This window comes from Megalops cyprinoides, chromosome 21 (assembly GCF_013368585.1).
Source record: "Megalops cyprinoides isolate fMegCyp1 chromosome 21, fMegCyp1.pri, whole genome shotgun sequence".
Taxonomy (NCBI): Eukaryota; Metazoa; Chordata; class Actinopteri; order Elopiformes; family Megalopidae; genus Megalops; species Megalops cyprinoides.
In genome coordinates this window covers 20119218-20134995 of record NC_050603.1, presented here as the reverse complement: position 1 = coordinate 20134995, position 15778 = coordinate 20119218, and the positions used below count along the sequence as shown (strand labels likewise).

At 48.8% G+C, this 15778-nt stretch overlaps 1 protein-coding gene across 2 annotated transcripts in view; it reads left to right on the top strand.

Annotated features, from left to right (window-relative positions):
* jarid2b (jumonji, AT rich interactive domain 2b) overlaps window positions 1-15778 on the top strand; it is a 131880-nt gene that overhangs the window by 92992 nt on the left and 23110 nt on the right. Inside the window, exons 4-6 of one of the 2 annotated variants that reach the window (XM_036515679.1) lie at window positions 1615-1784; window positions 8440-8463; window positions 11447-11623. In XM_036515679.1, coding sequence (XP_036371572.1) covers window positions 1615-1784; window positions 8440-8463; window positions 11447-11623 — 371 coding nt within the window. The remainder of the gene's footprint in view (window positions 1-1614; window positions 1785-8439; window positions 8464-11446; window positions 11624-15778) is intronic. The other variant, XM_036515680.1, reaches the window with a different exon arrangement.

Genomic DNA, 15778 nt, shown 5'->3' with positions numbered 1-15778 from the left:
GCACCGTAACAGAGATACACGGCTCTCTCCTGCTCTTTTGAAAAGAGGAGGAAAGTGGAGCATTCACTCTGACGAAAATCTGCTGGGGTCTGAATTGATTGGCAATGCTGTCTGCGTTTGTTTAACCCGTACTGGCAGATGAGAAGTCCCTGGAACAGCCTCGCTGATTGAATCGGAAATTGGTTCTTACACGGGAGTGCATTTTTTTCCTAGCGAGCAGAGAGGATCCGCTCGCTAGGAAAAAAAAAAAACCGGCTAAACGGGCAATGATCCACTGGCGGGAATCAAACGCATGAAATAAACCGAAACACGGGGATACTGTCGCGGGGGGAAAAAATGGTGGAAAAGCGAATGTAATTAAATCATCTCTGGCTCAAACGCTGTTAGATGTGTGGGGGGGGGGGGCTGCAGGAGTGAGATGTTTGGCAGGCTATATCCAGCACTTATCTTTAGACAGATGGGTTTTAGCATTCCAGCCCGCCGGACCTGGGAACATCCGTGGAATCTAAGAGATTAACCTCACAGAGGAGAGAGAGAGAGGCAGGGATCTTGAAAGGGAGGGCCTCAAAAAGCAGGGCCTCGAGTCCGTCGGCAAATAGACACATCCTTTGTACTTTTATCGGCTGTCAGCTGCTGCAAAGGTCTTGGCAGCGTTTAATAGAGAACTTAATTACATTTTATAGACTCGACATGAATCAAAAGTTGGCAATTATGACTTGGACAGCAGCTGGCGGGGAGCTGATGGATAATGACAAAACAAACACTTTGCAAGTCAGTTTGTTGTTTTTTGCCCTCCCAAATAATTTTGATTAGGGATTGTTTAAGAGATTGTAACTCGATTTCTCCAGTTTTCAAGTATTCATATTCCATGTATGACTTTGAGTAGTTTAAGTGAAATGGGTAAACAAACAAAAAAAAAAAAGGCTACTGAAGTCTTGACATTGATTTATGTTAATAGCCATGTTATTGATCTGTGGCTTGTTCATTAACAATAAGCAAATACTTTTGTTAGGTCTGGGACAGGACTGGTCTCTCAGATGTAATAACTGTAGTTAGCTTTACTTAAAGCTTAAGGTGTGTAGCCAAAGACCGATCATGGTTTTAACTCGCAAATACTCATTTTTGTTAGTCAAATATCAATGTCATTACTTAAGGCCACCAAGAATTCTGCTCTGAAGTGAAACCCAGCCTGGGTACACTCTGCCTTGGCTTTGTAAATTATCTTTAGGGTGTGGGCTCCCTGTCTTCAATTGTTGGGTGAACTTTGATCACCACAGTTTTAGCTGTTAATTTTTTTTTTGGACAGACCAGGATATCCTTTCAGATTTTTATCGTAGTACTCTGTTTACTTTTGGAGAAAAGTTGAGGGATGTGAAATAAAGTTCCTTTGTGAATTTACTCTTGGAGCAAAATAAACGACTACTTGGATTGGTTTTGGTTTTATTTGAGTATAATCTTATGCATTCAAAATACATTGTTGTCACCTTCTGGAAAGAAATGAAAGGACTGAATCAAGAATCAAGCCTTCGTGATGCATACAGTCATTTGTATTAATCAGTTAAAAAGAATCAGACTTGATGGCATTTGTAATCCTCTCTCTCCCCCCCACCTCAGGCCCAGACTGCAAGCACAAAGGAAGTTCGCCCAGTCCCAGCCCAACTCGCCCAGCACCACGCCGGTGAAGGCGGTGGAGGCAGCCCTTCCCATCCCGGCCTCCCAGATCACGGACCTCTCCAAGCGCAAGCCCAAGACCGAGGACTTCCTGACCTTCCTGTGTCTGCGAGGTACAGCAGCAACTCCGCCCCCATACCCACGCCCACCCGACCGCCACCCGACCGCCACCCTGCACACCCACTCATTTTAATGGCATGCTCCCCCTCATCGGGCAGTACAAGGGCTCCGCTCCGCATGGGTGCACACACACTTGCAACACGGGGAGATTTTTAGTATTTTGGATATTCCCACCTTGTCCAGGTAGCTATAGGGTGTAAATAGGTAGCTGTAACTGATCCGTGCCTTTTTACTTTAGGCAGCAAAGCTAAGCAGGTATTAACTTTGTTCCTGTCTTAAATAACAATACAAATTTAACAGAATTAATTTGAAATTAATGAAAGTGTATAGAAAACAGATTCACATGTTGCGTATTGAAATACCTATTGAATTTTTTTTTATAAATCCTCTTTTTGCACTGTTTTTGTTTTTGGAATGGCCAACTGCACCTTAGCCTCTGCGCCCCATGACAGCCCTCACACGGGAGCACTGGGGATAGGGAGTGCAATCCTGCCATACACTCATATGCCTGTAGTAGCACTACGAGTCCCACAGTGCATCACGGTGAAGCAAAATCCAATTGGATGATAGGCCCATCCTTTGAAGAGCTCATAAGCTCATAGGTCACAGTGTACCTGAGAACGGTGAGATGAGGCTGGATGAAGCCAGTTTGTTCCACAGCTGTGGGCTCCCGCTCACTGATGGCTGATGACATAGCTGGGATCGAACCAGGGCTGAAGGGCTAAGCCTGTGCTAGGAACGAGCAGCTGAGCTGACTGAAGTGAAATACTTTACATTTTTGCTTAAAGTCATTGCTCAGAATTAAGGACAAAGAGCCTTGCTTCACCCCCTGATTAGGTTTAACCCTGCTGTGAGAGAGACTTATTTCCCTTCTCTCACAATTGTAAACCTGCCATTAGATCACAAGATGCGTATAGCATTGAGGTACAGAGTAAGGCTTGATTTACACTCAACCGATGTGTTAAACACAAGTGTCTGCAAAGGCATGGTGACCTCATCAGGCAGTGCATCAGGCACATGACCCCAACATAGTTTTTTTTCATCCATCCAGATTTTTATAATGTATGGTACTTTATGCTACTTTGAGATGCATTACTTCGGTGTCCACTAGGCGGCAGTAAAAAAAAAAATTGTGATCAAATGCCTCAGAAAGCAGACAGCTGGATCTTCTCAGTGGCCCCAGGACCCCATACAGCTGGGTCTTTTCATTCATGGTCTGCTGTCATGCTGAAACTGAAGTAGCCAGATGCATATACCTACAGTAGCCAAAACGAATGAAACATCAAGTCTTTTTCAACTGGCGGAAATCGTTTCTCCCATGGGCTCTTGTCAAGTTAATATTTTTGGTTTCTATGGTATTTTTTAAATTGGCTAGATTGGTTAAAATTGTGCAATTCTTAATACCAGAGAAGGAGGTCTCCTTTTCAGGCTCTTAATTAATAGGGGGAAAAGTGCTTCACTGCCCCCTGCTGTATTGGAGTGTTTTTTTGTCTGTTGGCTTGTTTATTGCTGCTTTTGTCAGGATGTTTGGTTGCCATTATGTCCCCCAAATAGGTCAGTGTTGGTCTGTTAGTGGATAGTGAGCAAGCTCCGTTAAGCTCTCTGAGACCGTTGGCCTTCTCTCTTGTTAAACCAAAGCCCTTGTTGTTGTTCTCATACAAAGTCCTTACGAAGAATGAGATAAACCGGCCCCTCCTAGAAGGCCCACTTCAGAGCAGCTGAAGGTTTGTTTTCCGCCTGCCAATATAAACGCTCCTCCACACTTTGAAGTTCAGCCCGCCAGCTTCACTAGAAGGCCTGAACGCTTCCTAGAGTGATTTTTCGGAGAAGTGGCCTCCAGCCACCGAGTTCAGGGTACTCGGCCCGGCAGCCTGCCAAGCGCAGCTCTCGTTGTGGTCCTTTTATGCTGTTGGCATGAATGGAAAGAGAGTGCACCAGTGTTTGTCCTGGTTTGATTACCGTCATCCCGCTAATGCACTGAAGACGTTGTGCTGAGGATGAGATGTTCCCTCAGTGTCAGTACGACATCCTAAAATCTTCCAGACCCCTACTAATGTTATGCCTATGGCCTTACAGTAGTTATGCTCAAAGGAAGTGGGTCACAGAAGGGTGTCTGTAGGTGTAGTTTAGTGTTGCTATGCTGTGGATAAAAAAGTAAGCCTCCTTCCTCCTCTACCTCCCTCCCCATGCAAAAAGCAGTAAAAAGGGAAGGGTAGGATGGTTCTCAGCATTATTTAAGTACAAAGACTTTTTGCTGATTTTACTACAGAGCAGAGATTTTACTGCGTGTGTAAATCTGAGCATTTAAGCCTCTCTGAGTCTGACTCTATCCTCACCCAGCGCCTTTACGAACGGACTGACAAGATTGCAAACAAAATTAGCCGTTGGGAAGACGAATGCCTCAATTAGATTAATTTTGTATTTCCATTAACCTTGGCTGGCTTCAGAAAGTGGGTTAAAGAGCCAAGGCAGGCACTGGAGAGCTCTGTTGGGAATGCAAATACGTCGGTGAGACTCCCCTGCTAAAACAAGCAGCGCTTTAATCTGGCAGCGCTCGTTACGTGATACCATCAGCAGGGAAAGTAAAACGTTACCCAAAAGAGAGAAAAAAAAACACTTTTGACTGATTCACAAGGTCACCACCCACAAATTTTCCGTTATCATGTCTCATAAGGAGAAGAGGTGCACGACTTTTGTTTTGTTCTTTTGAATTGGGCCCTCGCGTTCCTGGTTGCTCGCCCGGAGCAGACGGTAATTACAGGGCAGCGCTGGTAGTTGTGGTTTGTTGTAAACCTCAGCCTTATTTCACAGAGTTAAGAAGTCATATCTGGGGCTTTTCCAAACCTTTATGACGGGCCTGGGCCTGACAGGGCCCCGGCGCTCTGTGATTTCTGCTGCTCTGGTCCTCCAGGCCGGTGCGCGAGGGTTCGGAACGCCTACCCCACCCAGGCGACCCCTGCTCCGTCATTCCCCCTGACAGCATTATTTATAGATAATTTTCCCCTATGGAGGTCTGGCCCATTTTTTCCCCTCCCCTCATCCCATGCTGTCCTAATGGCATTTTCATACGCAGTTTGAGTTCTTTTTCCACTTTTAATGAATTATCTGCAAGGGACCCATGTGAAGGTGCGGGGGGCTAGAATGTCAGTACCACCCAGGGGCCGGCGAGTGGGTGGGGGGCGATGGTGTAAGGAGGGGGCGGCATTTCAGCTCCCACTTTTCATATTTCAAAGGGTCCAGTGCCTTTGATATCCCCCTAAAGGCCCTTTCTTCTCTGGTCAGCGCAGTTAAATGAAAGACAAACTGAAAAATAACTCCCCGCGGGTGTCTGTGTTTATGGTCACTCCGGCTGTTCGATCGCTTCAGGTTTTTCTTTTTTTTTTTCCCCCCTTTCCTAGTCGATCGTTCCGCAGAATGGGAGGGCGACGGAGCTGTCGAACAGTCCGTTCCAGTTCCGAAAAAGATCAATCGCCTTCCCTGTAACAACGGAGGGGTCAAAGGGTCATTTGCATCGTGGCTCTGTTGTGGCTCACGTCCAATGAAATGTATCTTATTTGACAAACCTGCCACGCTCGCGCCGCTCAGCTTAGCAGGATGATATAAGCCATGTGATAATGAGACAAACCATTGGATAATAAGACAAAACAATCAACTGTTCGCCAAAAGCGGCTTCTAGTACCTCAACAAGCACGTGCTCTGTGAAGTTACTCTTTTTTCCCCCCCCTTCCTCTCTCTCCTCCTTTGTTCTTGCGTATCAGTGCTGGAGTTGTAATCTCCAGTGTGTATTCAGATGGGATTTCAACAGCATAATAAATTGGGCAGGGTTTTTTTTTTTTTCTTTTTTCTCTTTTTTTTTCCATAACTGATATATTTTTAATCCCTCATGGGGATTGTTTGCTCTCTGATGCAATGCCGAGTAACGTGCATCGGCGGCCAAAAAAATTCCGGCGTGGCGCTGCGGCACGCCATTAACGCCGGACGTGTTCCTTCACATCCCCCCTTTCTGTTTTGGCAGCGCGTCCGCCCCGCGGAGGGTTCCTCTTGGACCCGAGCAGACTCTTCGCACCTCCCCGGGCTCTTTCTTCTTTGTGAAAAGAGAGAGCAGAGAGCGGTGTTCGGGGCAGAAGTTGGATCGCGGGCAGGGGGGTCTTTTTTTTGGCCGCCGCTGCAGTGTACTCTCCGTCACCTCGCCTTATCAGTGCTGAGAGGCACGGTGCACGTTCTCCTTCCTCCCGGGAGTGAGCACTGGGCCTCCCTACACATTGGGACAGACTCGGTAGTGAATGAGTGACTTTCGTGAGCCTTGCCTTACGTAGCGGGCGGTCCCGGAAGTCTCTGGGGCCGGCGGTGTTTACCTTGTCACCTCCAGCAGGCCGGTGCAGCCTGCCAGATCTCCACAAGACCTCACAACCCACCTCACGAGGAGCTGAATGTAATAAGATACAGGGGGAGGCCGTTTCACCCTGGGGGGGAGCTGGGTTAGTGGTCCTAGCGGGTCAGGGGGAGCGCAGCCAAAGTGCGCGCCCCTGTTCCCCGCACCCCACCGATCGTGCCCGCGCCTCGCGGGGAAGCGTCTCGGAGCCGCGGCAAGATGGCCGACCCCCAATTCAATTAAGTGGGCTCGGGGGCCGCGCACTGGCAGGGAACAGACTGATTAAATTTGCCCGCGACTCCACGGATGAGGGCAAAGTGGGTTAATGGATTTCCAGACATTCAGGAATGTAAATTAGAGGAGATATAATCCGTAATCCTCCCCGCGTTCTCAGCCTGCGGTTTCAGACAGCGTTATTGAAAGGCCTCAGTCTCCTCTCTCTCCCCCCTCCGCTCTCTCTTACGGTGGTGACAGGCGGAAGGGGTGTGCGGGCGTATTACCGGCCGGCATCACTCCGCACGTTTGCGCCCCCGACCCGGCCCACAACCATGGGGGGGTTACATCAGGGTAATGCGTCGACTGATTGGAGCTGAATGCCTGACACAGTCAGCATGGGGTCGTCCTTTTTTTTTTTTTTTTTTTTTTTATGAAGTCCCTGGCTTGAGCCACGCAGGCCTGTCAGAGTTGAGTAACGAGACTCGTCACGGAGTCATTTTCAGAGTCGTATAACGATCGTTTAACGCACTCCATAAATGGAATCATTGTGTACATGGAATCGTTCAGACTTCTATAAGTAGAAAGCGTTTTTCTGCGCGTGGTCATATATGCGGTATGTAGTGTATAAAAGCGATTATAATGGGTGCATTCAGCTTTAATTACGATTGGTCGACGTCTAAAAAAAGCATGTGTAATTGGTGATTGCGAGAGCCCTCTGGTTTCTACTTGGCCCGAGCTGTCGCCAGGCCAGACTCTGAGCTGCGAGTCGTCGTTAGCCTCGATCGTAAATCCACCCCCCTCCATCATAGCGACAGACTCTGCCGACAAGATGCCTCCAACCAGGAAGCCTGTCGGCTCTCTGTCCCTCTCTCTCCCTCCTCTCTCTCCCTCCGCGTCTCCCTCAGAGCCTGTAATAAACAAATCAGCAAGAACTGCAGTCTTGTTTTTGAGCCTGAAAAAGATTAGACCTCGCTGGCTCACGGTTTTGGGCTTCTGACTGTGCTGGGCCGCGTTGGGCTGCACTTCTCGGCTGAATAGACTCCCTGCCACTCCGGATCCGGAGCTGCGAGGCGGGGGCATCGTTCGCGCCGAAGGGGTCTCGGGCCGACCTGAAACCCCCCCGCTCCCCCCTCCTTCCCGTTTGCCTGTTTCCCATTTGTTCCTTGACCTTTTTCCCCGCCGCATGAGAGTTGAGTAATGGCAGCCATTTTCTCAATTAACTGGGTCATTTTCAGAGATGATTACCAGTGGCCTCTGTTTGTTTACTTTACAAGTCACCCTTTGCGTTTTTCGTCTGAGGAGTTGAGCCGCTGCAAAGGGTGTGCGCTCTGGAGGATTACTCCAAACAGCGCAATGCTGCTGTGAAAGTGAAGAGAAACATTCACGCTTTAATTCCGGGGAGGGCTAGAGCGCCCCACACCACGGTTCGCGTACCGATACAAACAACCAGCAGCGGGCGGAATTTATATTATCAGAATTGAATGTGTACTAAGCCGCTCTGTGCCGAACACTTAGTATTGTGCACAGTGCTAAATGTTGCGCTAGACAAACGGTGGGCTTGTTTGAATAGATATTTGCTGTGAATATTCTTCATTTCTTCTATCTCCTGTTTATGCAGTTTTTTTAGTCCTAAAAGTGTCACGGCCTGCTCTAATTCCACATGCACAGCTTTCCGTATGCTACAACACCTGATGTCATGTGAGCACATTTCGCTGTTTGATATGTATTTAATATGTATTGCTCTTCGGTGTTAAGCAAGTATTGTGAACACACGCACACACACACACACACAGTATGAGCGGAGTTCAATAGAAGTAGAGGTACTGCTCTCGCCATTCTAATTCATTACTGCATATGGCCCTGACCATTGGCTTTCCTCTGTCTCCTCCATATCTCAGTCACATGAAAGGGCCTCCATTAGCACCAACATGATTTCAGATCTGATCATGAATTCAAATGCATAGATTTTCATCCATTTGATTTAATCCTTTTTTATTTCTAAATTCACGCGTTTGGTCTCTGTGAAACTAATTCTAGCTTTACTGTACATTTAATTTCAGGTTACTGTACGTGGCTCAATGAAGGTTAGTTAAATTTATACACTTTTGAATAGAGCTTAGATTAGACAGTAGATAATATGTTGCTAGTAATTAACCTTGCATTTTAAAGAGATTTTAATGGTTAGCAAACGTAGGCTGTGTTTGCTTTAATGTACTGAGGAAAAGATATCCCACATGGGGCTGCCCAGCATGTGGCCTTAGCTGTGCCTCATCGTTTGTTAGAACTGGATTTGCATCAGATTTTCCCTGTGCGTGTGATGTAATGTGATTGGTAGCCCTGTGAATGCTAGATGTGCTGCTGCCAAGATGTTAACACAGTATGCTGCCTAGCTGGGTATGGCGCTTTTGAATGGTTAATCCACACTTTTGAGTCTTAAAGTCATTCAGATTTTGTCAGTATAACAGAGCACTATGTGTATTATGTGCTTTGATCACTCACCTTATGTCTGGGAGTTGTTTCTGGGGCCAGAGATCACCTTTAGGACCCCTGGGCTGTCAGGAGATGGTAGTCTTTAGCACACAATGCCTCCCTGTTACCTGGATGTTTCCCCTGGCTGGGGGTGCCCTGACCTGTCGGGGACCCCCCCCAACCCCCCCCCTAATCAGGAGGTCACATGCCAGCGCAACGGGGGGCACAGGGGGCACGGTGGACCCGACGACCTTCAGACGAACGGCGCTGTAGCCCCCAGCTGAATCCCAGACAAGCCGGTCATTGTGAGAGGATAGAGACGGGCTCCAGTGAGGGGGGGGAGGGCAGCGGAAGAGGAGGGGGAGGGCAGCGGAAGAGGGGGGGGAGGCAGCGGAGGGTGGGGGGGCGGGGCGCTAATCGGCTGCACTCTAAACTAACCTGCGGGTCAGCCGGCTCGCCGCTCCCGTTCCGCCGCACGCCAGCGCAGCGCAGGTAATTGCCACGGCCGCGGTCTCCCCTTATGGATTTCTAAAAAGGTTCCGTGTTAATCGACCACTTAGCGTCCGGCACCTCTGCCGCGCGGCCCTCTTCAGGGCTCGTAATTGCTTTTTGAAAAGGCCATCGGCGCAATCGGACGCTCCGGCGGAGGACCCCGACGGACGGGCGGCGGAGTCGCCGGCGGGGGCGTGGGCGCGGGCACGAGCGTGCCGTGGCGTGCTGCGTTTTACAGGAGCCTCAGCCACAGCCAGGCCCAGCCGGGCGGCTTTAATGAGCACGTCGTTAGCGCCGGACAGGGAAATAAATGCAGATTTATGGCCGGCTAATGAGCTTGCGTTTATAGAGGCGTGCCTGAGAATTCAGCGCGTTCATGCTTCATTTATGGGGCCATTCTAACAACGCGGGCAGATAATGATAATTGTTACACTATGTAAAAAAAAATCACCGTGGATTGTGTTCCTGAAGGGTTAAGGGCCCTCTAAAACGAGTGCTGTGAGACCAGCTTTTGCACTGTGTCCAAAGATTTAGTGATCATCAGTGTTTTTACAGGTCTTCAGCCGAACAGAATGTCAGAATGTTGAGTAAATATTAACACTAATGGCTCTCTTGCCTTATTGGAATTCCGATTAGCTCTAATTTGTCACATGATATTAAATTCAGCCGAAACGCCCTGAGGAGCTCTTAACTGTACAGTATATCAAGGCGGAGAGAACCCTGTCGCATGAGAGAAAGAGGGAGGGGCTTCTGTCCAACAGCTCTCTGGCATTCAGTTCCACATCACACCTCGCCCCCAAAAAATAACAGCTTCTCTGTGTTCAAAACCACAGAGGTACTGCATCCAGTGGTTGTGAATTTACTAGTGGTTTAGACTAAGTAGCGGCCAGCAGCATGTCAGCCTGTTTTCAGTCAACATTAGTCCTTACCTTTCACTAAAATAAAAATGCAAGCACTCCTTTTTTCTGTACAAGCAGTCAGGGAAGTTAAGCCATTACCAAGTGAATGAAGAAAATGTGTTTGTACTGGAAAAGAACTAACACTTTTTTTTTAATGTTTAGTCATGAGTCAAAGTTTGAGGACAGATGTTGATTGAATCCAGGCCTCTTTTTTTCCCAGGCGTGAGCTTGGCTCCGCTGCAAAGCTGACTGCATTTTATATGGTATCAGAGTACAGGAATTCCAGTGTTAGGAAGATTTATCAGTGTGGGATATTACTAGAATGATGCTCTGAGGTGTTGGTTTGTAGTTAAATACTGTCTGTTTTTAAATACACTTGAATATTTTAATCAGATCTTTTAGATGTTCATTTTGATTATGTTACAGATCAAGCCTAATTAGTGTGGGAGTTTGAATAATGCGTTTACAATAACTTTGTCCTCTCTAGCAGTATAAATAAGACATTCCCAGTTTTGTCATATCCTTTATGGTACCATTACATGCACATTTGCTCAAGATTTTATGCATGTTCTTGGCAAAGGTGTGCTTTCCCAAGACCCAAGTGTCAGTGGTGTTTGTCACTGAAGGAGTATCTCCTCATGCACTGCTTAGTGGAGTCTATAGTGAAAGTAATACAGAAAACAGAGCATCAGGGATCTTGTTCTGCAAAAGCGGTGTCCTTTATTTGGGAGAGTGCGTAATCCCATTTAAGTTTTAAAGCTGCAGATTTGGGGGGATTAGAATCCCAGCCCAGCGCAGCTTATGCAATCACTCTTTTCATAGAGCAGATTTCCTGAAGAGAGAGTCGTCTCCATGTAAGTCCACAGCCAGAGTGTTTCCAGCGCTCCTTCTGGTTTTAAGGGTGTTTCCCCCCTCTCTCCCCCCCCTTCCCGTCCCTTGCGCTTTTCCTCCCTCTCTCTATTCCTTTTTCTCTGACTCTCTTGCTTTCATTGTTTGCCCCTGTGTTTGTCCCCTTACCCCGCTCATTCACCCTGTTTCTCGGTCCATCCTTTTCCCAATAATTCCCTCTACTTTTGCCCCCCCCCCCCCCGGTCCCTCTCTCTTTTACCCTCTTCGTCTCTATCTATCTACCCCACTCTGCCTCTGTTCCTGTCTTTTCCCTCTCCTTCCCCTCCTCTCTCTCCCTCTCCCCCTCTCTCGCCCACAGGGTCGTCGGCCTTGCCCAGCAATATGGCATACTTCGGGAGCTCCCAGGACGAAGACGACCTGGAGGACGATGAGGAGTGTGAGGATGTGAAGCCGGCTGCCAGCGTAGCCTCCGCGTCCTGCCAGTCCACGCCGCGGAAGGGCAAGCCGCCGGGGAAGCACACCGTAAACGGACACGGTACTGCTCCCCCCCTCGGCTGCACCAGTGTTGGTTCCCATGTAGCCAGGGCCGGGCCGTTTGTGTCCCCCACACATAATTCCTGTATTCAGCGGAAGTCGTTACCTCTTTAATGGGTCCGGAGAAATATGCCACTTACCCAGGGTTCAGTGCTGGCGATGTGACACCCAGACACACAGAAACAAGGCTGAGCAGCAGTGTCCCCGTATTGCATGTTGAGAATCCGCTCGTGGTGGAGTTATGAAGAGAGGATGGGCCTGCCCTTCTTTTGGGTTAGTCTATCAGGTGTGGGTCAGGCAGTATCAGCTGGTGCCAGGCTTTTTGAACACTGACATTGCAATGGAAATGGTATGGAGAAAGGCCTCCGGTTTCCTGCTCATCTAAAGGACGCCAGGTGGTTCATGGATCAAGTCCTGGTTGCCATAGCGTAGGACATAGACTTGCCTAACAACAATGAGCCTGCCTTTCCGGGGCTTGATAAACATCCCAATACACAATTTTGCATTTTTATGAGACTTCCTATGCTGTTCTTACATTTGCCAAGGAGATGGCCTTTAGCCACAAAGCCAGAGGACTTACAGTATTTACTATTCCATGTTGGACTGCATGTTCAGCAGTGGCTACACATTACCACACAGCCATAGTCTTTACTAAATGGCTTGTTATCTGGCATCTTGCGCTCAGACCTTTGAAGGTGTTGCCAAACAGCTCAGAGAGCGAATGTGTTCTCAGAACGAGACAGGGCGCTCACACTGTCCTTAATGGAGTTACTGTAGTGCCACTGTACTGGGTCCTGTATCCCCAGCCCTGCCTTGTCACTACACAGCACAGCAGTGCAGAGTGGATCTCTTGTCCAGGTTAAGGGTCCCTCTGAGGCTGGCAGATATGCAGAGTTATGATCACACTGTTCTCCACAACGGGCTGCTAACGGTCCCGTCGATAAGCAGCATTTTATCAGTCAGACTGCTCTGTTCCAATCTGAGGCCTATCTTTAATGGGACTCCCAGGGGAGAGGTAAAGCCCACGGTTACCTGGGTGTTTGATAGCACGGTCGTTTGTCTCACACACACACACAAAAAAAAAAAACAACACAGCAAACTACACGTAATACACTCAGCCAGCCAATCAGTACGCACTAGGCTTTGCGTTCAGAGCCAATGTGTGAGCAGTGCTTTCGAAACCGTATGCTGTTGAGGCAGCTTCCCTCAACGTTCACCGCAACGGGAAGACCAGTCGCGCTTTCCTCCACCGAGACTAGCGCGGCATCAAGGTGTCAGTGAATTCAGCAGCGGGGGGGGGGTAACTGCAGCGAAAACCAAGGCTCTTTGCACCACACACCGCAGATGGGACGCGAAGACGGCTTAACGGGAGAAATTGTGAAGACTCTCTGGAGAGCGAGGTTGGGGGAGGGTGGGGGTGGGGGGGGGCGGTGGGGTGGCTCTGCTTATTAAACATGCCATGTTAGAAACAAAACAGTCCGTCAGCTGTAATGAAACCGAGTCGCTGAAACGACTGCCTGATCACGTGGCCCCGCTAACTGCAACATCTGCCGGGTGTTGCGTGTCGCTGGCACTCCGGGTATGGCCCTCTGGCACTCGCAATTCTGGGCTGCTTTGTTGTGATGTCACAGTGCTGTACGTCAGTTCCGCCGTCTTGACAACAACAGCACAGATGTTCTATATATGGCCTGGATATTCTGGCACACGTGCTTCACATGGAATACTGGGACATTGTTGAGGCTATGAGTGTTCTGATTTCCCTGAGCCAGGAAGCATTTGCTCTCCCTCATTGTACGGTGAGTGTTTTGCAGTCGAATGGCTTCCGTGCATTACGCAGGTGGGGTTGAGGTGTCACCCCCTTCACTGAAAAGCAGAGATCCTTGAAAGGCACTATATAGTGCAGTCTCTTATTACTGTCCTATTACTATTGATTGGCTTCTTCAACTGGAAGGACAGCCAAGAACAGCAGCCCTCGCTGTGCAGAGAGACGTCCTGACTTGCAGTGCTGCTGAGCAGCATTAGTGGTTTGGGTTGTCGTGGGTAATCATTCACCGGGAGGATTAGGAGAAAGGGCTGAGAGGTAAGGACTCCTCTAAAACAACATCCTCCAGCAAAGTACACCTTTACCTCTGTCTCAGGAAGACATGCCCGAGGTGGGGAAGAGGAGTGTCTGGCCTTGCTTTAATCCTGAGTAAATCACACACACACACACACACACACACACACACTCACACACTCACTCACTCACTCACTCACTCACTCACTCACTCACTCACTCACTCACTCACTCACTCACTCACTCACTCTCATTCATTCATTCACTCACTCACTCTCACTCACTCACTCTCATTCACTCACTCTCATTCACTCACTCTCACACTCACTCACTCTCACACTCACTCACTCTCACACTCACTCACTCTCACACTCACTCACTCACTCACTCACTCACTCACTCACTCACTCTCATTCACTCACTCTCATTCACTCACTCACTCTCATTCACTGATACACATACATACATGCAAACCTCACTCATGTTCTCACTCCCTCACGCATGCCCACACTCAGGCACACTCACTCTTACCCATGCATACGCACACTCACCAGTAGTCGCACACATACATACACACATGTTCTTACTTGTACACACATTTGCATACTTACTCACACTCATGTTCGTTCATGCACATATACAAAAACACACATGCATTCACACAAATACTCATTCTCTCTCTCTCTCTCACACACACACACACACACACACACACACACACACACACACACACACACACACACACACACACACACACACACACACACACACACACACACATACACACCCTCATGCACACCCAGCTTGAGCAGGGAGAGTCTAGCCGTCTTCACCGATCGATCACCCCGCCGCGGGTGCAAGCGAACCTGGCGACCCCGCAAGGTCGGGCACATTCCCTCTTACGTAAGGCCGAGCCCGGCCTTGGCACGGGAGCCGGCGGCGTGTGTGAGCTATAAACGGTAAATAAAGAGGCGCGCCAGCTCAGGGTATGTACTGCACCGCTCCAGCTTGGCCCTGTAACTGGAACCGGGTGCACCCCTGTGCGGCAACCGGACCCAGGCCGTGCGTCACCCGATCCACCCTGCAGAACTGGCGCCCGGGGCCAGCTTCCCCTCTACACTTACAGCGCAGACCTCCGAGGTCACCAACGCAACGGCATCCTCTCACCCTGTCCCCAAGGATAAAGGACACAGTTTCTGGGGACAGGGTTGTAGAGGACAGGGACCTGGGCTCACGGTTGCAGGGTTTGAATCCTTGCTGGTATCCCTACTCTGATATAAAGTCAGCAGCTACACATGGAGGAGAATAAAGTAACCAAGTCATGTAGGTTCACCAATGCTGGCAGCAGGAAAATGCTTCTCGGTTATTGACCGCTGTTCCTGCCAAGTCTGCCAACCGTCGGAGGAGTTGAGCAATGCCAACGGTCAGTGAATAAAACATAGTCATTGGCTCAAGCGCGGGCTAATTGCACGCGTCCCATTATCAACCACACTGGGACCCGGTCTGTGGTGTGAAAACCAGGGTGAGGTTGCAAAAAAACAGCACAAATAGGCCTGAGCAAGGGGGTGAGGTCTACCCTTTGGGCCTGAATGAGGAGCACAGGACAGGTTTGTAACACTTGGCCAGACGCACCTGTCCCGAATGCCAACAGGCTTCTGCTAATACGAGCCCCTGACAGACATGAGACTTTAATGCACTGAGCTGGCATGAATCCAGCAGGTTTGTATGACCTGCAGGCACTCCTATAGTGACTACAGAGCGCTGTTTTCATTAAACCTAAAAAGTATCCCTGCAACCGTGCATGTATTTTTATTTCAAAAAGTAACACAGTTTATGGGACCAGTGTTCAGTAGCTTTGGTCCATGTGCACATGGTACTGGTGTAAATGTGAAACATTAAAACCCGACCTTTCACAAACAAAGCTGTTACTATTTAAACACTTGTTAATTAGAAACATACTGGGGTATCACGTCCGGCCCTTTCTGCGGCTACAGTTTTTAATCTTTATTGAGCGGAACACGTTTTTAACTGCTTTCCTTGCCAGGTGTTCATATGTTAAATGTCGAACAGGAACTTAAACAGGGACAGCTGGGGATATTG